Genomic DNA, 19,521 nt, shown 5'->3' with positions numbered 1-19,521 from the left:
CTCTCTCAACGACCATCTCTCCTCCTCCCCGGCGTCCTCGTCGGACTCCACCCTCGCCCAGGCGCACACAGCGAAGTTGGCCACCACCCAGTCCTCCTCCGCTTCCGTTGGCAACGCGGCCCGCTCTGGTGTCATCGGCAGCTCCCACTCGCGCAGAAGGTCAAGAGGCGGCAGCAACATGTTCTCGCCCCGGAGTAGCAACTACGAACGCCTTGAGGGCGGCATGGGCCCCAGCAAGAGCGGACCAGGCCGCAAGTTTGCATGGAAGAAGTTCGCGATTGGCGCGGCTGTAATTATCGGACTCGTCTACTTCTTCGGTCCGCGGAGAGAGGACCTCGATGACTACATGCCTTGTGAGTGCCACCATCCCTCGTCAAAAAGGAGTATATGCCAGATCTGTGAGAATGACTCTCACTGAGACCAACGACTCCCACTAAGAGTGGGGGGCCACAGTGAGAGTCACTGTGCCGAGGAGCCATATGATCAGGTCGCGCGAGTTTGCCGCGATCACGCTGGGTTGTGTCGCGCTCGTCGAGTACGAAGACTTGGTGCTCTACCCCGCAGAACGGCGGCTCCGCACATGTCTATGCACGTACGTCGCGCTCAACGGCGACATATTGCGCACGTTGACCACAACACGACCTGGCATGCTTGTTGGACCTCGGGCGACCACGTTCAGATGGTATCTTCAGCGGTTTCTATCAAGTCCACACGACGAGTCCGACTACAGGACACATACAACAGAATGAGCCACACAAACACATCTGCGATATGTGGCTGGCGGTTGTACACTGGGAATATCCCGGGAGCATTGTTCTGAGTGGGAGTCATTTGTCTCAGTGAAAGTCGCTCTCACTGTTTTGGTTGTCACTCGTCAAAAAGCATGCTGCTAAGACTGTTGATGGATGCAGCTATTATCTCGGACTCGAAGGAGACGTTCGAGGCGCCACCTGCCGCACCGGGACCAACACACCATGAAGATGCTCATGTACCTGGACCGGTGTTGCACGACGACGACATGGCGCCCCCCGCACGCCCCACCGACCCCGTGAGCGACGGCGACCTCACAAAAACCCACTTCTGCACAAAGCCGTACAAGCCGGACCTGCCCCTCGTGCAGTTCGCGCTCATGATCGACGCCGGCTCCACCGGCTCGCGGATCCACATCTACAAGTTCAATAACTGCGGACCCTCGCCTGGGTACGAGTACGAGGTGTTCAAGCAGCGCCAGCCGGGGCTGTCCGACTACCGCTACGCACCGAGCGCCGCGGCGGAGAGCCTCGACGAGCTGCTGGACGAGGCGATGCGCGTCGTGCCCGAGCCGCTGCGCAAGTGCACGCCCGTCGCGGTGAAGGCGACGGCGGGCCTGCGGCTGCTGGGCGACGCGGAGAGCGCGGCGATCCTCGCGGCGGTGCGGCACCGGATCGAGGACAAGTACCCGTTCAGCCTGCAGGGCGGCGCGGACTCGGTCGTGATCATGGACGGGCGCGACGAGGGCGTGTACGCGTGGATCACGGCGAACTACCTGCTCGACACGATCCGGAGCAGCTCGCCGGCGGGCACGGAGCCGTACGCGGTGCTCGACCTCGGCGGCGCGTCGACGCAGATCGTGTTCGAGCCGACGTTCAAGATGGCGAAGCCGGACGCGACGCTCGAGGAGGGCGAGCACAAGTACGACCTCGCGTTCGGGGGCAAGAAGCGTGTGCTGTACCAGCACTCGTACCTCGGGTACGGCTTGATGCGCGCGCGCGCGAGTGTGCACAAGGTCGTCGAGTTCATGAACGGGCTGCTCGGGAAGAGCCACGGCAAGGACGCGGTCGTCCCGAACCCGTGCCTCGCGAAGGGCACGGAGCGGCGCGTCGAGATCGAGGACGAGCGGCTGGGCGAGAAGTACAACGTCACGATGGTCGGCGCGGACATCGGCAACTACGAGGCGTGCAACCGCGTCGTCGAGCTCGTCATGGCCAAGGACGCGTGAGTCCCCGTGCCCCCTCTCTCCCTTACTTATCTCATCTCACACATCTGGTCGCCCTGCAGCATCTGCGAAGTGAAGCCATGCTCGTTCAACGGCGTATACCAGCCCTCGCTCCTCGAGACCTTCCCACACGGCAAGATCCTGCTCCTCTCCTACTTCTACGACCGCCTCGGGCCCTTCCTCGCCGCGACGTCGCACCCGCTCACGCCCCCCCTGCACGTCGGCACGTTCGCCGAGCTCGCGCAGACGGTGTGCGAGGGCCCCGCGGCGTGGCGCGCGCGCTGGGGCGCGGACCGCGCGCTCCTCGAGGAGCTCGAGGGCCGCCCGGAGCACTGTCTGGACCTCACGTTCATGCACGCGCTGCTGCGGCTCGGGTACGAGTTCGGCGCGGACCGCGAGGTGCAGGTGGGCAAGCAGATCGAGGGCACGGAGCTGGGCTGGTGCTTGGGCGCGACGATCGCGATGGTCACTGGCGCGGAGCTCAAGTGCAGAGTTTGAGCAGACAGCAAGGCGCGGTGATTCGTATAGACTCTGTCTGTCGTATGCGATGTTTATACATACCCTAGAATGGATAATTGTAATGTTGTGTAATGAGCTCAGCATTCGAACTTCGCCACAGCGGGTGCGACATCAGGAAAGTATTCGGAAGTTACCCATACGACGTCGCGCGCTATGACTGCGCCGTTCGAGACGACCAAGTACGGCTTCTACGCCAGACCACACAACCAAATGCATCCTTGTCACTCAAGCACTCATGGTCACCGTCATCTGGATACGTTGCACGACATTCATTCACGCGATGTGTACAGCAAGAGAACACGTATGTATCGGATATATTTCTGGACGATGCGAACACGGGATTGTAAACCGGGAAGCCGGGGTACTAACTACGCCCGACGACATTAGCGAGATTTTTTGAACATATGGACAAAACCGTGGGGGCAGGGGAGCAGGGAAGCTTGGGGAGACACTTGGGGGGATGCGACGCTACTCCGCAAACGAGAGATGGACTGGGGGAGCGGTAGATGGAGTAGCGAAGGCCACAAACGATAGACGTGGCGTTGGAGAGAGAGATAACGAGAGAGGGGAACATAAGACATAAGGTATACGCACAAAGCAGCGTCAAAGGAGAGAAGAGTGGGGAGGCTGACCGCGTTCATAGCGCGTCGAGCGACGGCACGTCATGCCCGTGGCTCTCCAGCAGAGCCTGCAGGACGGTTGCCCGCCGCTTCCAGGCCTCCTTCTCATCCTTCTCGCGCTCGACGCTCAACTCCAACTCCCGCTGGTACTCGAGCTTGCGTCGCCGGCTGCGACGAGCGGCGAGGGTGTTCTGGCGCCGCTTCGCCTCGATCGCGTCGAGGTCGTTCTGGTCGATGGCGATCTCGTCCTCGAGCTCGTCTTCCTCGAACGCCTGCGACCGCGCCCGCTTCTTCTTGAGGAACGCTGTCGGGACCTCCTTGCGCGACGTCGACGATGGCACGACATACTTGCGCGTCTGGATGGGAGCGTCCATCGACACCAGGGCATCAGGAGTGATGTTCTTCCTGGTGCCAGTCGGCAGGTTCTTGCGCGGGCGACGGCCGGGGGTGGAAGGCGTCGCGAGAGTGCCCGCGTGCGGCGAGGGATGGAGGGAGGTGGGATCGAGCGACGGCGTAGTGGGAGAAGGCATCGTGTACATCCCCTCGAAGTTGAACGGGTCGTGCGAGAGCGAGGGCGCAGAGTGATGAGCCTTGTGCATCTCGCTGGCGCCGCTGAGCCCGAGACCGTCGCTTCCGAACAGCGGCATGCTGCCGTAGTCGGGGAAGGAGTCGGCGTCGTAGATCGCCGGGCTGGTGAGCAGGTCAGCCGCTACATCGGCGGAGCCCAACGCGGGAGTGGTAAGGAACTCCTCGAACGGCGAGTCCTCCATCGGGGACGTGAGGAACTCGCTGAAGTCGTGCTGGAACTCAGGCGTGGCTGAAAAGGGGGGCCCGCTCATGAGACCCTGATGGTGGGCTGACGATCGCGCTAGCAACATACCTTGGAGCACGTCCATAATCGCCTGCACGGTGTCCTGATCGGGACCGAGGTTGTGCGGGGCCGAAGCCACCGCGGGGGACTGAGGCTTCTCCGGGTTTTGAAGCATGGTCAAGTAGTTGGAGCACAAAGAGGAGAAGTCGAAATCTGTAGAGCTAGAGGCGACTGGGGGTGCAGGCGCAGGACGAGAAACTGCTGGTGAAGCTGAAGAGAATCTGGTTGTTCGAGGTACTGGTGGAAGCGACTGGGGGATTCCATGATGAGCAGCTAGAGCCGAGGTCGATGTGAAGACCGGGTGGGATGTCCTAGGACGACTGGATGATGCGATTAACGCGACATTTTGAGTCGGGTGGGAACTTGGGAGTTGGAAACTCTCAAGGTGTAGTGGGCGAGTGGAACCATGGCTGGTGGTGAGGTCCGAAGGGTCGCGAGACGACGCGCTTATTGAGTAAGGGAGAACATCTTGGCGACGCTGAGTATGTTGTGGGAACCGGGAAGGAAACAAGGCTGTGGAGTGGAGGGGTGGAAGTTGGTGGGCTTCAGCCGGCAAACCTGCTAGCTGGGAGAGTCTGGAAGGTGACCGCGGATGAATCAGTGGGGAGTTCTCAAAGGTGGTATCATTGCCGTATGGGTCCGCCGACGGTGCGCTGGTCATCGAGTAGTGGTAGGAAGAGGAAGAGGACGACGACGATTCAGCTGAGGCTGGACCGGATACCGGGCGCGGAGGCTCCTCGACGTCGGAACGATACGAGGGCCACTCGTGCGTCATGTACTGCATGTTGAGCAGGTTATGGGATTCGACTGGCCCGTTGGACGAGGGCATCACGGACATTTGAGCAGTTGGCAAAAATTGCTTAATGACTGCTGCCAGCGGAATACGGCGATACGGACAAGATACGAGCGGGTGAGGGGACTTACGGAAGGCTCGAACGGCTTATACGTGAGCGACGATGGTTACCTCGGACAGAGCTAGTGCTGCTCGAGGTGTGTTGTGGTGGGTGGTGGGTGGAAGAGGGAGGACGAAGGCGATAATCTGACTCGGCCACGCATTTATCTTTCCCGTTTCACCGCTTTTCAGACTCAGTAACGCCCATTTGTCCGAATAGGCAGGAGGCTGTACCTGGCCCGGCTACCGCAAGTGCGGTCCGTCCACAATTTGCGCCCTCTTCCCGCCTCTCCGCAGACCCTCGGCGCGACCTTGGGCCACGTCTGAGCACGTCCAAGGCCACGTCGAGGACATACGAAGCCAGAGGTGTCTGCGCGCGCAGTGCACAGTCGCGCTGGTGCACATGGACGACGTGGGGGCTGCGGCCCCGAGGCCTGGGAGACTGCGCTCGAGTCAGTGATGCATTCCCCCGCACTCCGAATGTGTGTGGATGCTGGCGAGAAAGGCAGGCAGGCTCCTGGCATCCGTGCGTCTCGTAAGCACACGCCCGCACAGCATCCATCGCCCGGCCACACGTCCACCAGGCGGCGCCGCTGCGATCGCGGGGCGCACAGGCCGCCGCCGGCGGGCGAAGCAGCAGAACCCCTCTCTGCCAAAGATCCGACGAGTCGCCTTCTGTCGCCCGACGTCCTGCGCCCGCCCCGCGCGGCCCAATCAGCGCCCATCGATCGCGCTGATTTTCCCTCGGGGGGCGCGCCGCCCGCCGCGCGCGGTGTCCCGTGTCGCGCTCTAATCGCGCCCTCATGCGCGCCCGGGCCATCCATCCCGACGTGCGGCCGACGGTGTCCATCCCGGGAACGTTCTGCGCTTCCCCGCTCCCAGGCACAGCGCGGGGTACTCACATGTCCCGTTCATTAACCCTCTGCCCCCGACCCGCCGCCCAATCCCACCCGCCCGCCCTATCGCGGCGTCGCCCCAATCACAGACAGCCTCTTCTGCGCCCGTTTTCCAGGAGTGATCATCCCGACGTCGGAGCGCCCTCAGAGCCTCTACTCTTCTTCCACAGCCACCAGGGGGGCCGCATGACCAGAACGAGAACAGGAACCCCATAACCGTGACGTCGCGATGGGTGATAAGCCGGACCTTCGTGTGGATGCCTGGATCCTGCTTGTTCAGCAGTGTTTTCGCTCGACGTTCGCTGACCAACGCTCGCTAACTCGAGCAGCAGGCGACGGGGAGAGTTTGCAGAAGCTGCCACGGAAGCCTCACGGCATAGCTACCACCAGAGCAGCACCAATCGTCCGAGCTTCTTTCCTGGAGCGCTACGATGCGTACGCGCGCACGCCTCGAATTGTCAATGTTGCATACATTCGTGGTACCCAGCACAGCCAAGCCCGGGCGCAGCGCCTCGCACGAACAGCAACAGCAATCACTGGGGTCACCAGGCCGTCTGGCGCGATGTACACTACCCCGACTAACACGGGCCACGTCGTCGCGTCAGCACCACCTTGCACACGGCAGACACGGCACTCACAGCAAGAAACGTCCACACCGCTGCCTGTCCACCCTCGGGCTATGCTGCACCTGTCTCCGGCCACCCGCGCGCACCGCGTTCGGAGTCGACATGTCGTTTACATCTGCAAAACGGGGTGAAGGAATGAGGTGGGCGCTGCGATGCTCACCGGGGTCGGCAGCGAGGCCGTAGCCACACGCTCTTGCCGACGCGACCGCTCCGAGCCTTCGACTTCGACGCGCGCCAAACGCCTCCGCGCCGTCACGGGCCGTCACGACGCGTCGAACGCACGCGACTTGATTGAGACCTCGTCCAACCAAAGCAGGCCTCCGCAAGACCGTTAGACACCAGAGAGCGCGAAAATTCAGCGAAGAAACCGCAGGACAAGAGCGAGTGGCGGGGACAGCAGCAGAGGGGGGAGGAACGGGGGCAGAGCGGGCCAAGCAGGCCCCTCCAGCACGTTTTGTGTGGTTTTATGCGTGCCCGCCTCGAGTCACACGCCTGCCTAATCGGGCGCCCGGATCAGTGAGTCACCCACGTGGCGCCCTCCGACGCCCCTGGCCCCATCCCGCCCCGTCGCCATGAGGCTCCGGGACGCAGGCGGGCGCAGTCGCCCTCGCGGGAGCAGCTCGACAGATCGGGAAGCCGGCTATAGTCAGAATGCATGTTTGAGATTTTTGGAGCGGCTCCGGGGCCGTGCCAACCATCGTGCGCAGTATGCGTGCGGAGACTACCTGTGAGTCGCCTGCGGGGCAAGCACACAAGTTCGATGAATATTGTACTGAGCAGAAGGTCCACCAGGGAAAAATAAACAAGCACGTAGGGTACAGCAGAACCAGAACCAGAGAACCGACCACGTCCCCAATCACCTCGTAACAACCCTCATGAACCCGGCGGACTCGGGCGTTGCTCACCGATGCGACGGCAGCGTCGGGACCGGCGGCGCATCCGGAGCCGAGAAAAAGCCCTCAGCAGTGATGCCAATCGCCTGCACGCCCGCGCCTGCGCCCTTGCCGCGCTGCGTGTTGCGCCCGACCGCAATCGAGCCCTTGCGCGACGGGTTCCCGCGCTCGATGCTGATCGTCGAGCGCGCCTTGTTCACCGTCGCGTACGCGCTCCCCCCACCCCCGCCCTGCCCCCCGAACCCGGTGTGCGTCGAGCGCGCCGTGGCGTCGCGAGACTGCGAGGTCTGGTGCCGCGGACGAAACGTGCTGGATCCCGTGGGGGCGGGGCTCCCGCTGCCGCTTTGCTGCTGGAAGCGGCTAGAGGCGCTGGGCCCGATGGGCATGACGAGCATCGCGTCGTCGATCTCCTCGTCGTCCAGGAACGCGCTGTCGCGGTTGTTCGACGGGCTCCCGGGCGAGGGCATGTCCGCGAACGGGTTCGGGGCGTGCACGACCTCCTGCGAGAGCGCCTCGGTGCGGTCGGGCAGCTCGTCGAAGACCTCGTAGTACCGCTCGATGCAGAGCTTGACGACCATGCCCAGCGTCGTCTTGCCCTCCGCGAGCGCGGCCGCGTTGTGCATGGGGTGTGCGGGGACTCGTGGGTCGGGCGCACCGGCGCGGGCGGTGTCGAAGAGCGTGGGGGCGTTCGGGACGGAGCACATCATCACGTCGCGCATCGGGTTCGAGCTCGAGACGAGGTTGGGGCAGATTACCACCGTGAGGTTGTGCGCGTCCATGCGATTGGACGCGGACCGGAGCTGCACTTCGTGGAGCAGATCTGCATGAAGGGTCCGACCGTCAGCGATGTGATGCCCAACGCAAGGGGGATATTGAACTTACGGAGGACATTGCTGAGAAGGATGTACACGCACGGCGGGAGCTCGGGCAGCAGGGTCTCGCGAATATACATGATGCTAGACATGTCATCCGGGTCGCTCGTCGGGGGCGGACACCGTCGGATGACCGGGTACAGCCGTTCAGGGAAGATGGGCTCAGGCAGGTCGTGCAGATACTTCTTCAGAAGCACCGCGGCGAGGTGGGGGTCGCCAAATGTTTCTAGCGAGACGACGTGCCCTGTGCGCGCATACATTGTCAGCGCCAGCCCGCGGAGCGCCAGGACCCGGCGAGACAGAATTACCTCTGTCATACGCTTGCGCGGCCTGCTTCAGAAGGACAGAATTCGGCGATCGGCGGAAGAGGCCCTCATCGTGCAAACCTTGGGAGACGTGAGTGGGGAACGAGGAAGGGCCAACCACACGGGCGGCGAGAACCCGGACGGACCTGTGGAGCGCAAGTACTGGATGCAATCCTTGACCACGCGTGGGAGGCCGCCCTTCTCGCCGTCGAATCCCATGAGCTCCTCCAGCGGTACCCCAAAAAGGTCCGATCGGGACATGACAGGGAGGTTGATCTGTTTCTCATGCTTTAGGTTCTCTCTGGCGCGTTACGGCAAAGTGAATACACGTTGGCACGGCGGTGCCGACAGAATGGGCAGGACACGCACTGGTATACTGCCGGGGGTATATCTATCTGTGTCAGGGGGACGTGGTATGCCAGTTCGGAAAGGGTATTGATATAAGTTATCTTGCGGAAGAATTTTGGACTGCTCCCGAGTCAGCGGGAGACGTTCACATGCTGCACGCAGAGACCCTGACCTGATGATCGCGCCAGCCGCAGAGAATAGCACTAATGGGGGTATTAGGGTGTGGGCAGAGGGTAGCACGCGGAGCGCTCACTCTTGGTGAAGAAATTTGAGTGCACAACATACTGTGACGGTGGGTGAGACACTGCTGAAAGGGGTACAATGCTTCACTTACCAGACGCTTCAAATTCTTGCGGTACTTGCGGCTCAAGCTACGGTATGCTTTCCAAACCCAGTTCCAGCCTGGTGAATTCCTGTTCCCGGCGGCGAGGAATACTACCGTGTAGTCGGATTCCACTGGTAACCAGAGGTGAGCAAATCCGCAACGCGGAGATTATATGCATCATACCGTAGAGGTCGAGATATGACAATATACGACTGCATGCACGTTACGGCGGTGGGCGGAAGGCAACGACAAGATGCTCACCTGAGAAGAAGGTCGTAGGATACTTCTCGGGGGTCCGGCATCGCAGAAGCACACATAACAATCCTGTGGCGGCATGGTAAGTCAAACCTCTTTCAGCGCGCGAACCAAAGACTCACATTGGACGCGTTCTGTGGCACTCTTTAGTCCAAATTCCAAAGGGAGGTCACAAAGCACTCACTCATAGTCGACTCCGGCCTGGAATATCAATCGGTTCATGACCTCCTGTATCCGCTCCTGGCCGTACGGCTCGCCCGTCCCCGCGTCCGCGCTGGGACCTCTCCCAAAGGGTTGCTTGAAGAATGCCCTACGCTTCCCGCTAGGAGAGTCCGGAGGCATGTCCGATGATGAGCGAGACGAAGACTGGATGTTGGCAGACAGGGCGGCGAGCCGCTGCTTGAGCGTTAGGGGATTGGGAGGCATGTGTCGTCGTAGCGGAGGTACACTCAAGGGAGGGACAGCTAAGAGTCAAATGCTAGGCTCGCGCGTACGAAAGGGGTCGCGATGCGGACACGAATGCGCTGTCCGTTGCAAAGTGCTCCGAAAGGCGTAAGGGAGGTGACCTGGATAGCCGAGTCGGTGCGGTCCGAAGCTTCGGGTGTTCCAGTCCAGACGTAGTCAGAAGCTAGTATCCACCACAATGCGGTCTCGCGATAGATTTCAAGAAGACGTGGTCACCAAGCAGCACGACGAAGCTAGCAAGAGGAATGAACGCGAAGACGAGTGCACTTGCAGGAGGCAACGCGCCGCGCGCGGGCCCGGACATCAATTTGGGCGTAAGCGCCGGCGGTGCCGTCACACCATCAAAGTACGTCGTGACGCACTGACACCAAGAATGGACGCGCGCCTATCCTTCAACGCCGCCAACTTCAGCGCCAACCAGCTGTGCCATTGCCAGCATGGTCCGTCTAGTGCAGGTATGATCTCCCAAATATTCAAGAACTCTTCTGAACAACAAGCTATGTGCAGAAGATCAACTTGGGTAGTGATTGATCCCAAGTGAAGGCGATGGACCCGTCTGGAGGTGGTCATCACGCCCAAACCTGCCCAAACCTGCGAAACTAGCGCCGGTGGTGGAACGCGAACTCGGAGACGCTGCGAGGGAGTGCGGCGTGACACGCGGTAGGTCGACCTTCCGTATGTGGAGGTCTCGCTCCACGGATGGGCCTGAGCAGAGTAGAATGGCGGTGGTCTATCGATTTCCGCTGCCAGGTACGACATACCCCCCCCCTTCAAAATTGTAGATTCCGGCTAGCTCGCACTGCAGCAGCGCCGTAAATTACTATTTCGTGGTGCGTAGTCCAGGGTCTGTCAGGAAGGCGCATGTACGTAGTGACGCCGGCTGTGATTAAGTAGATCGTGGCTTCGTCCAGACTCACCATCAGGTTCTTTCACTCTGACTCGACCTTCGAAACGTCATCGGACCCACCCTGTATCTATCGGCCGAAAGGACCAGCGTATGTGGGTGCCAAAGAGCATATAAGGATCGACGTACCGTTCTGAAACTGCAAGTTGACCCCCTCGCTCCACACCGGCACGCCAACCAACAGACAGCTCGAACGATTCACCACTGACGTTACTCCAAACCTACTCCCAAGCACATCTCGGTGAGTGGCCGTTAGACGTGGCCGCTAAAACCACCAGCACTGACGTAGACGAGGCAGATAACCAACATGTCGACAGGCGCAGCCACCTACACACACGGCCACCACGAGTCCGTCCTACGCTCGCATTCATGGCGCACGGCGAAGAACTCGGCCGCCTACCTCATCCCGTACCTGAAGCCCGACATGACTCTCCTCGACATCGGCTGCGGCCCTGGGACCATCACCGCCGACTTCGCCGCCCTCCTCCCCCAGGGGCACGTCACGGGCCTCGAGGTCCCGAACTCGGACGTCCTCGACAAGGCCCGCGCGAACGCCGCTGAGCGCGGCGTCACCAACATCACCTTCACGACCGGGAACGCGCTCGCGCTCCCGTTCCCGAACGACTCCTTCGACGTCGTGCACGCGCACCAGGTCCTCCAGCACGTCGGCGACCCGGTCCAGATGCTCAAGGAGATGCGCCGCGTCACGAAGCCCGGCGGGATCGTCGCCGCGCGCGAGGCCGACTTCTCTGGGATGGCCTGGTACCCCGAGGTCGAGGGGCTCGAGGACTGGCGCGTCGGCTACCTGAAGACGGCGCGGGCGAACGGCGGCGAGCCGGACGCGGGACGGCGCCTGCACGTGTGGGCGAAGGCGGCCGGCTTCTCGCGCGAGAGCATCACGCTGTCCGTGGGGACGTGGTGCTACTACACGCCCGAGGAGCGTGCGTGGTGGAGCGGGCTGTGGGCGGACCGCTCGGTGTCGTCGAACTACGCGTCGAGTGCGCTCAAGCACGGGGTCTATACCCAGGAGGGCCTTCAGCGCGTTTCGGAGGCTTGGCGCAAGTGGGGCGCTGAGGAGGATGGGTGGTTTACTCTGATACACGGGGAACTGGTTGCGCGGGTTTGAGTAGAATTAGACGAGGACGAGGAAAGCAAAAATGTCGTGTCTTCACCGATACTACTTACTAGCAATAGCCGTATCACTATCTACGCGTTCTCGGCGAAATGTCAAGGCTCCTTGCGTCGTGGTATGTCAAGGCAAATACATTTGTCATATCTTAAGTCATCGGTTATGGGTCTCGTTAACTACGCCGTATGGGGGTTTACAGCGGGAAAAGATTGTTATGTTATGGTTTCCCATGAGTGAGGCTGGGTGACGCGAGTGAGCACCATCCTGGTTATAAGTTAACAAATATAGGACCACAGGTACCATGCGACACCCCGCATTCTTGATCATGCGGAACGGATGCTTGGTATTGTCCGAAGAGTCGTCCTCGGACGCGTCCTGACTACCAGTGTTGGTGGTGTCCGCTAGATGGGAGTGTCAGTCTGGAGCGCATAAGAACAGTTCGAATGGACATACTGCCTCGAATCGTTCGCTTATTGAGTAGGCTTTTAGTATGTCGTCTGGCCCAGCCTTGGACTTCCATACGAGCGCGTCTACACTGATGAGGACTTGATAGTCTTCATCAACACCCTTAGCCTTGAGTGCTCGGCCGACGGTCAAAATAGGTTTTTGAAGCGCTGCTCTGTCTCCTTGGGCTTTGCATCGGCTTTTAGAGGACGAGGGAAGCGTCGTTGCTGATCACGGAAGAGGTGCGACGTTCGAGGTGCAAGGTGGAGGGGTCTGAGCCTGCTTGGAGATTTGCGGGTGGAGAGCAGGAACGCGAATGACCTTGATACTCCATGTTGAGTAAGGCAGCCTCACTTTTGGATGTGGTTGTCAATATAAGTATATCCGTTCCTCCCGATGTGAGTCGACGTTGAAATGCGAGCGAGGGAGACCGTGACACCGCCGTGGGAACGGCTGAGCTTGAACGTGAGCGTAAGAAGGGAGCGATGTCAAAATGTGCTCTAAAGCTAGTTGTCCGTGCCATAGCTGAGTTAACACGGTTTCCTATGTACAATGCCGGGACGTGGAGAGGCGGCATCGTTGAGAGGAGCTCGACAAAGAACAGCAGTTGCCATAAGCGATACGCTTGATCAACGGGCCGAGAGCCGACATTAGCGAAGGGTGCTAGTCCCTTTTTGGGCGAGTTGTAGCAATGTGGTCATGGGCGGCTAAATATGTGGCTAGTTGTGGCTTCTTACAAGCGAGCGCATTTAAAGATGGACACCCCTTCGTTCTTTTGTCGGTCGCCGTCTCTTCCGCGCCCTCATCCTTGCTCCCGACCACCACCACCGCGCTGGACCAGGAGGTTCGCGTGAAGAACGATCTTGAGGTGCCGCGCTCTCCACCTCCCTCGTTTTCCTGCCGACTGAACTCAGGCTCCACTTCTATCAGCCGCATCTCGAGGGTGCTTGAACGCGCACGGTACTTAAGCCCTCGCGCACGACAGACAAAGGACTACTTTCCCTTCCACGACTTACACCATGCGGGAATTCTCCGGGACAATCCTTGATATCGCAGGGCGTGCTTTGCGGAAGAGGGAAGCAACTGAACAGGTGAGTACAGCCGCAGATTGTATGCGAGGTTGTCCGATAACTCAACGCTCGACACGCAGGGCGGTTTGTTGAGTGGCCAGGATCCGACTGCCATCAATCTTAATGATCCTTTGCGACTCTGGATCGTACAAGTCGGTAAGTAGCCATGCTTGATATCGATTCCCTGCCTATGCCAACCATCCCCAGGTGTTATCGTTCTCACCACACAAATACTCGCCTTGGGCTTGCGGAAGATCAGACAGCCCAAGGTCATTGCCGAAGTCATTGGCGGCATTCTCTTAGGTACGCTTTCGTCTCCTAGATCCGTTTCAGACCCCCTCATTGCATGTTCCTAGGTCCTACTGCATTCGGCCGTGTCCCCGGCTTCACGCAGCATATATTCCCACAAGACTCCCGCCCCTTCCTCTCCCTTGTGGCTAACATCGGCCTCTGTCTGTTCCTGTTCCTCGTTGGGCTAGAGATCGACGCTGCTATCATTAAACGCAATGCCCGGCTTTCCGTCACGGTGGCCATGGCTGGCATGTGCTTACCCTTCGGTATGCTCGTTACGGCTTGTACTCTACGACGCGGGGATACTGACTAGTTTTCCCAGGGTTCGGAGCTGCTCTTGCAGTACCCCTCTACAACACGTTCATCGACCATAGCGTCAAGTTCACGAACTTCATGCTCTTCACCGGCGTCGCCTACTCGATCACTGCCTTTCCCGTACTGTGCCGTATCCTCACGGAGCTGAAACTACTCGATACCACCGTCGGCATCGTCGTCCTCTCTGCCGGCGTCGGTAACGACATCATTGGATGGACGCTCCTCGCTCTCAGTGTGGCACTCGTCAATGCTGGGTCCGGCTTGATGGCGCTTTGGATCCTCATGGTCTGTGTCGGCTGGACGCTGTTCCTGCTCTTCGTCGTGAAGCGCGCCCTCCTCTGGCTCGCGCGTCGCACGGGCTCAACCCGTGATGGCCCCACCATGTTCTTCATGACTGTAACGATGCTCCTTCTGTTCGGCTCTGCGTTTTTCACCGACATCATCGGGGTACGTCGATCAGTTTGCTCGCATGTGGCATACCGCTCATTACCGTTCTTGTAGGTCCATGCGATCTTCGGTGCGTTCCTTGCCGGAATCATTGTTCCGCGTGAGGGAGGCCTCGCTATCGCTCTAACCGAGAAGCTGGAGGACATGGTGTCTATCATCTTCTTGCCCCTAGTAAGTTGCGGATCATAGCTTCGAGGTTATCCCGCCTGCTGACGATCGTCCTAATTAGTACTTCACGATTTCCGGACTATCCACGGACTTGGGCTTGCTCGATAACGGTACATCCCTGGATCGACGGTTTTCTCGTGACGATCGCTGACCGCATCCTAGGCATAACTTGGGGCTACACGGTCGCGATCTGCTCGCTGGCCTATATCGGCAAGTTCGGAGGATGTACCCTTGCGTCACGCTGGGCAGGCTTCTCCTGGCGCGAGGCCAGCACCATTGGTTCGCTGATGAGTTGCAAAGGGTGGGTTCATTTCCGCCTTCGTAGTGCACCTTTCCATTAACACATAGTGTTTGATAGCCTGGTAGAGCTCATCGTGCTCAATGTCGGCCTCTCTGCCGGTATCCTGTCCCCGCGCGTGTTCTCTATGTTCGTGCTCGAAGCGCTGCTTCTCACGTTCATGACCACGCCGGCCGTCGAGTTCTTGTATCCCCCGCACATGCGCGTGCGCGCCACCGCCACGGGAGCTCCGTACGCCACGGCCACCGACGGCCCGCAAGGGACTGAAGGCGCAGTGCAACGCTCAGAAGGCTTCAACCAAGCCCGCGATGAGGATGGTTCCCATCGGTCACGCTTCACGGTGGTGCTGGACAAGATCGAGCATCTGCCGGGAATGATGGCACTCACGCAGCTCATCCTGCCGCCTCCCCCACCTTACGCGCAAAGAGCTGCCACAGCCAGCAGTACTCTGGAGGGAAGCTCGGCCATGCTCAAGACGGACTTGTCTACCTCGCCGCCACCATCCACCGCTGAGGTCAACATCGATGCTATCCGCCTGATCGAGCTCTCGGACCGTACTTCGGCCGTCATGAAGGGCTCCAACACGGAACACTTGCTCACTACAGACCCCCTCTTGGACATTTTCACCACATTCGGCGCGCTGCACGGCGTCCCCGTCAGCAATTCCCTCGCAATCGTCACGTTCGACGACCTCGGCTCGAGCGTCGCGGAGCACGCCAAGCGGAACGAGTCCCAGCTCATTCTCGTGCCCTGGCTCCCGCCACACTACTCCATGGACGCCCCGTCCTCTCAGGGCCCGGGCGCGACGTCGCCTGGGGACACCTCAAACGCAGTCACCCCGCGCGCCGGGCACATGCCGAACCCGTTCGAGGCGCTCTTCCGCGCGACCTCCCCGGGGCAAGACCACACGGACGTCTCCGCGCTCCACTCGCAGTTTGTGCGCAGCCTGTTTGCCGCTACGCATACGGACGTTGCGCTCTTCGTCGACAGGCACATGCCTGGTGGCCACAAGCTCACGCATGCGGGCACGTACCATCTGTTCGTGCCCTTCTTCGGTGGTCCCGACGACCGCCTCGCGCTCGAGTTCGCGGTGCAGCTGTGCGCGAACCCGAAGATCAGTGCGACTGTGGTACGCGTGACGAAGCGTGAGGACGAGCCTGAGCAGAGTGGAGAGAACGAGAAGCAGCAAATCATGGCTGACGAGCCGACGATTCACCACAACACGGTGCGCATTCCCTTCTCCCTTTCTTTATACGTGAGTCAGAACTGACGTGAATGTACAGATGTTCCCGGACACCGTCTACGCGAACGCGACGACGCAGACGCGCCTCCAATCCGAGACGGCCGACAACATCGCCTGGTCGCGCTACACGCACGCCTCCGCGTCCGCAGACCCCGCGCTCGCCCCCGCGCTCTCGCGCATGGACTTCAGCGACGTCGGCACGCCCGAGCCGCTGCGGTACACCATCAAGCAGGCGCTCGGCATGTCGCGTTCTGTCGTGGACGAGCGCGGCCGGCTGCTCATCCTCGCAGGACGCTCGCGCCGGCTTGCCGTGGAGAACCACCACGCAGAGCTCAAGAGCGTCATGGAGGAGCACGGCGGGCTCGCGAACGAGGTGAAGCGGACCGTCGGGGACGTCGCGACCGCGCTCGTGGTGTCGGGCTGCCAGGCCAGCCTCATCGTCTTCCAGGCGAGTGCTTCTGCCGACCGCGACTGAGGTGGCGGCGTGCTTTTTTTTATGTTTCTCGCTTGAATCCGCCCACGAAACGACCTTTTACGACGACTCGACTCTGCGCATCCACGACTCGTGTATACCCGTCATGTTTGTCATTTTGCATGTCTGCTGCATCAATGATTGCGCGCAATTGTACCATTAGTATTTCGCAACCATAGCACGAGTAGTCTCGGTTTGCACATGTACTCTCTCACACAACTCGCTTCTTGCTTAAGAGCAGTAGAGCGATGTTTGTTGCATATGTATCATATTGAAGTTGACAACACATACGCATCAACGAGCCCGGAAGTGAGAGAAAGCGAGAGAGACGATAGATAGCACAACAAGAGTACAGGACGAGACGCAGCGACAGGAGAAGGAAACGGAAGAGACAGAACAGGAGCAGAGAGGATCACGCCTTGCTCTTCTTCTCCTTCTTTTCCTTCTTCTCTTTCTTCTCCTTCTTGTCCTTTTTCTCCTTTTTCGGCGCGCCCTCGCCGTCCTGCAGCACGGCACAAGCAAGCACATCAGCAACAGACACACGCGTCCTTGAGACGAGACGGGCTCACCTCGGCCGCCTCCGCCTCCTTGTGCGCCTTCTTCTTCTCCTTCTTGAGCGCCTTCTTCTCCTCCTTGCTCAGCTTCGCCTTCTTCTTCGGCGACTCCGCCTCGCTTTCGTCGACGTCCATGTCCGCGTCCGCGCTCTTCCGCTTCTTCTTCTTGTCCTTCTTCGGAGAGGGCTCGAGCAGCGGCAGCGCGGGCGCGCCCGTGCCGTCGACCTGCATCTCGTCGTCGGACTCGTCGCCGTCCTCGAGCGCGATGGCGTCGAGAGCCTTGCGCATCGCATCCGCGTTCTTTGATGGCGCCTCACCCGTCTCGAAGAAGGTCAGCCGCTCCTCGACCTGCTGCCGGAGGACCTCGCCGAACTTCGCCGTAGGGTGGTCTGTGGGGCAGGCATACTTGTTATAAGAACGAGCAGGGGGAGATGTGCGAGGAACGTACCGGTGTAGCAATCTATCCTTGATGCTATTGAGCACTTGTTGGCGAGGAAACGCGAGATGCGGCCCTTGTACTTGGGTCCTGCCCGCCCGATGAATGTCGAGTGGTAAATAAGACCATACTGCAAACATACTGTGAGCATGATTATTGGATACGAGTTCAAGAAAATGGTACCTTCGGGGTGTTGCCCTTGGTCTTGAGGGCACGGAACAGCGCCTTCTCGGCACCGAGAATCTGGACGGTACTTGCGGGGTACTTGCTCAGGTTCGTCAAGCTGCCCGCGTGGCTGATCAGCCGTGCACCGATACGGTCGCCGAGAAGCGCAGTCAAGCTCGGCGCGACGTCGTTCATCTTCTCGTGCAAGTATACCTGCAGCGACTTGCGGTACTCCGCGAGCGACACCACGCGTGTCGCGAACATGCCGACGTTGAGGATGTCGAAGTCCGAGAGCGCAGTACCCATCGACCCGCGCGCCGCATCGAGGATGTTCTGCGCCCGGGTGGAGTCGTCCTCCAGGAGCGCAGCGAGCTCGGGAAGCTTGTCCTCCGTGAGGGTCTCCTTCGCTCCAATGAACTGCGCAACGCGCGCGTACTCGAAGTTGTCGGGTACGATCTTGACGAGTTCCGGGAAGTGGTAGCCGTACCACTCGCGCATGCGCATCGAGAACAGGTTCACGTCCTTGTCGAGCTGGTCGAGGAGCGAAATGGCCTGAATGATCATGTTGTCGATACGGTTCACGTTGAACTTCAGCTTCGCGCGGGAGTAGGCGTGACCAAGACCGAGCTGCGCCTTCGTCAGGTCCTCGTCCTGAAGGCCCTTGAGCAGCTTGGACGCATGCTCGCGGATGCCGCGGAGGAGGTCGGTTGAAACGTCCTTGTCGGCAATGGCAATACCAGTCTCCTTAGCCAGAATCGGTGCGAAGGCCGAGTTGACCGCAAGCACGATGGAGGAGCCCTTCTTCGGCTTGGAGAGGTTCAGCTCCAGCACAGAGCGCAGGTAGGGGTTGACGATGTCTGCAAAAAAGATGAGCCTGACGCTTCGAAAACGTACAGTTGCTTTGACATACTCTCCGAGATGTCGTTAATGTTCTCCAGCGCGTGCGCAGCGTTCTGGAAGGGAGCGAAGCTGACCAAGGAGACCATCTTGCTGAATTTTGAGTAGTCCTCAATGGAGGCCTGGACGGCCTTGTCGAGGGCACCGACCACGTCGTGGAGCTTGACCTCGAAGACGGCATAGCCAGACGAGGTCTCGTAGAGTGCGTGAGTGGCCATGGTCGAGGGCTCTGTTGCGCCTGTATACAAGAGCGCGACAGGCGAGTTGTGGGCGACTCAGACGGCGAGAACGACGAGCAGAACGACGAGCACGAGAGTGAGCGCACCGAGCACCAAAAAGCCGGCAGAAACTTTTGGGACACGTGACGGACATGCTACTGGCGTCTAAATTGGGCGCCTCCTGACGGCGGACGGTGCCGCCGGTCGTGGGATAACCGTTCTTGGAATCCTTTGGGTTAAACTGCCCCAGAACGGATTGGATTTCGCCGCCTAATACTCTGTGAGGCGATTCAACCCAACGTTCCAAATCGGGCAAACTTGAAGCGCCTAAAGACATCCCAATCGGGCAAACCCCGGCGCCTGCCCTCTGATATATACTCCCACCTCCTCTCCCTTTCCCCCTCGTCGACGCCCCCCTCCCCGGGCGTTGCGCTGCTCAGCGGTATCCCCGCTGAGCACGCGTTCGGCATCTTTGGTGCAGGGGCGGCCTCCTCCCGCCCATTCCCGCCTTCTCGCTTATTCGCACACCCCGCCCCCTCGCTTATTCGCACACCCCGCCTCGCGTACCCGCCTTCTCGCGTACCCGCCTTCTCGCGTCCCGCCCTTTC

At 60.2% G+C, this 19,521-nt stretch overlaps 6 protein-coding genes across 6 annotated transcripts; 3 read left to right on the top strand and 3 right to left on the bottom strand.

The window, feature by feature from the left end:
• Nucleotides 1-9: 9 nt before the first annotated feature.
• Nucleotides 10-2,571, top strand: TRAVEDRAFT_147244 (guanosine diphosphatase). Its single transcript, XM_008039522.1, has 3 exons — nt 10-353; nt 912-1,974; nt 2,038-2,571. The coding sequence occupies exons 1-3, from the start codon at nt 179-181 to the stop codon at nt 2,471-2,473; spliced, it is 1,674 nt and encodes a 557-aa protein (XP_008037713.1). The 5' UTR covers nt 10-178; the 3' UTR covers nt 2,474-2,571.
• Nucleotides 2,572-3,131: 560 nt separating this feature from the next.
• Nucleotides 3,132-4,823, bottom strand: TRAVEDRAFT_36747 (uncharacterized protein; the record flags this gene model as incomplete). The annotated part of the gene is made up of 2 exons (XM_008039090.1): nt 3,132-3,931; nt 3,995-4,823. The coding sequence occupies 2 exons, from the start codon at nt 4,821-4,823 to the stop codon at nt 3,132-3,134; spliced, it is 1,629 nt and encodes a 542-aa protein (XP_008037281.1).
• A 2,290-nt stretch (nt 4,824-7,113) lies between these two features.
• TRAVEDRAFT_147239 (Rho GTPase activation protein) lies at nt 7,114-10,083 on the bottom strand. The gene is made up of 12 exons (XM_008039521.1): nt 9,582-10,083; nt 9,520-9,531; nt 9,404-9,466; nt 9,326-9,354; nt 9,152-9,273; nt 9,071-9,101; nt 8,990-9,020; nt 8,839-8,937; nt 8,616-8,770; nt 8,473-8,550; nt 8,175-8,408; nt 7,114-8,112 (listed from the first exon to the last, which is right to left on the bottom strand). Exons 1-12 carry the CDS (start codon nt 9,821-9,823, stop codon nt 7,301-7,303), a joined length of 1,908 nt encoding a protein of 635 aa, XP_008037712.1. The 5' UTR covers nt 9,824-10,083; the 3' UTR covers nt 7,114-7,300.
• A 990-nt stretch (nt 10,084-11,073) lies between these two features.
• On the top strand, nt 11,074-11,979 carry TRAVEDRAFT_64421 (methyltransferase type 11; the record flags this gene model as incomplete). The annotated part of the gene is made up of 1 exon (XM_008039520.1): nt 11,074-11,979. The coding sequence occupies one exon, from the start codon at nt 11,074-11,076 to the stop codon at nt 11,890-11,892; it is 819 nt and encodes a 272-aa protein (XP_008037711.1). The 3' UTR covers nt 11,893-11,979.
• Nucleotides 11,980-13,358: 1,379 nt separating this feature from the next.
• On the top strand, nt 13,359-16,646 carry TRAVEDRAFT_46606 (uncharacterized protein; the record flags this gene model as incomplete). Its single annotated transcript, XM_008039177.1, has 10 exons — nt 13,359-13,430; nt 13,490-13,565; nt 13,617-13,712; nt 13,766-13,966; nt 14,023-14,462; nt 14,517-14,633; nt 14,692-14,740; nt 14,793-14,931; nt 14,989-16,153; nt 16,212-16,646. 10 exons carry the CDS (start codon nt 13,359-13,361, stop codon nt 16,644-16,646), a joined length of 2,790 nt encoding a protein of 929 aa, XP_008037368.1.
• Nucleotides 16,647-16,878: 232 nt separating this feature from the next.
• On the bottom strand, nt 16,879-18,952 carry TRAVEDRAFT_28528 (Nop-domain-containing protein). Its single transcript, XM_008039031.1, has 5 exons — nt 18,709-18,952; nt 17,817-18,655; nt 17,646-17,763; nt 17,213-17,586; nt 16,879-17,145 (listed from the first exon to the last, which is right to left on the bottom strand). Exons 1-5 carry the CDS (start codon nt 18,911-18,913, stop codon nt 17,056-17,058), a joined length of 1,626 nt encoding a protein of 541 aa, XP_008037222.1. The 5' UTR covers nt 18,914-18,952; the 3' UTR covers nt 16,879-17,055.
• Nucleotides 18,953-19,521: the final 569 nt, after the last annotated feature.

This window comes from Trametes versicolor, assembly GCF_000271585.1.
Source record: "Trametes versicolor FP-101664 SS1 unplaced genomic scaffold TRAVEscaffold_5, whole genome shotgun sequence".
NCBI classification, from domain to species: Eukaryota; Fungi; Basidiomycota; class Agaricomycetes; order Polyporales; family Polyporaceae; genus Trametes; species Trametes versicolor.
Note: the sequence above shows the minus strand (reverse complement) of the source record. Positions and strands in the feature narration are given on the sequence as shown.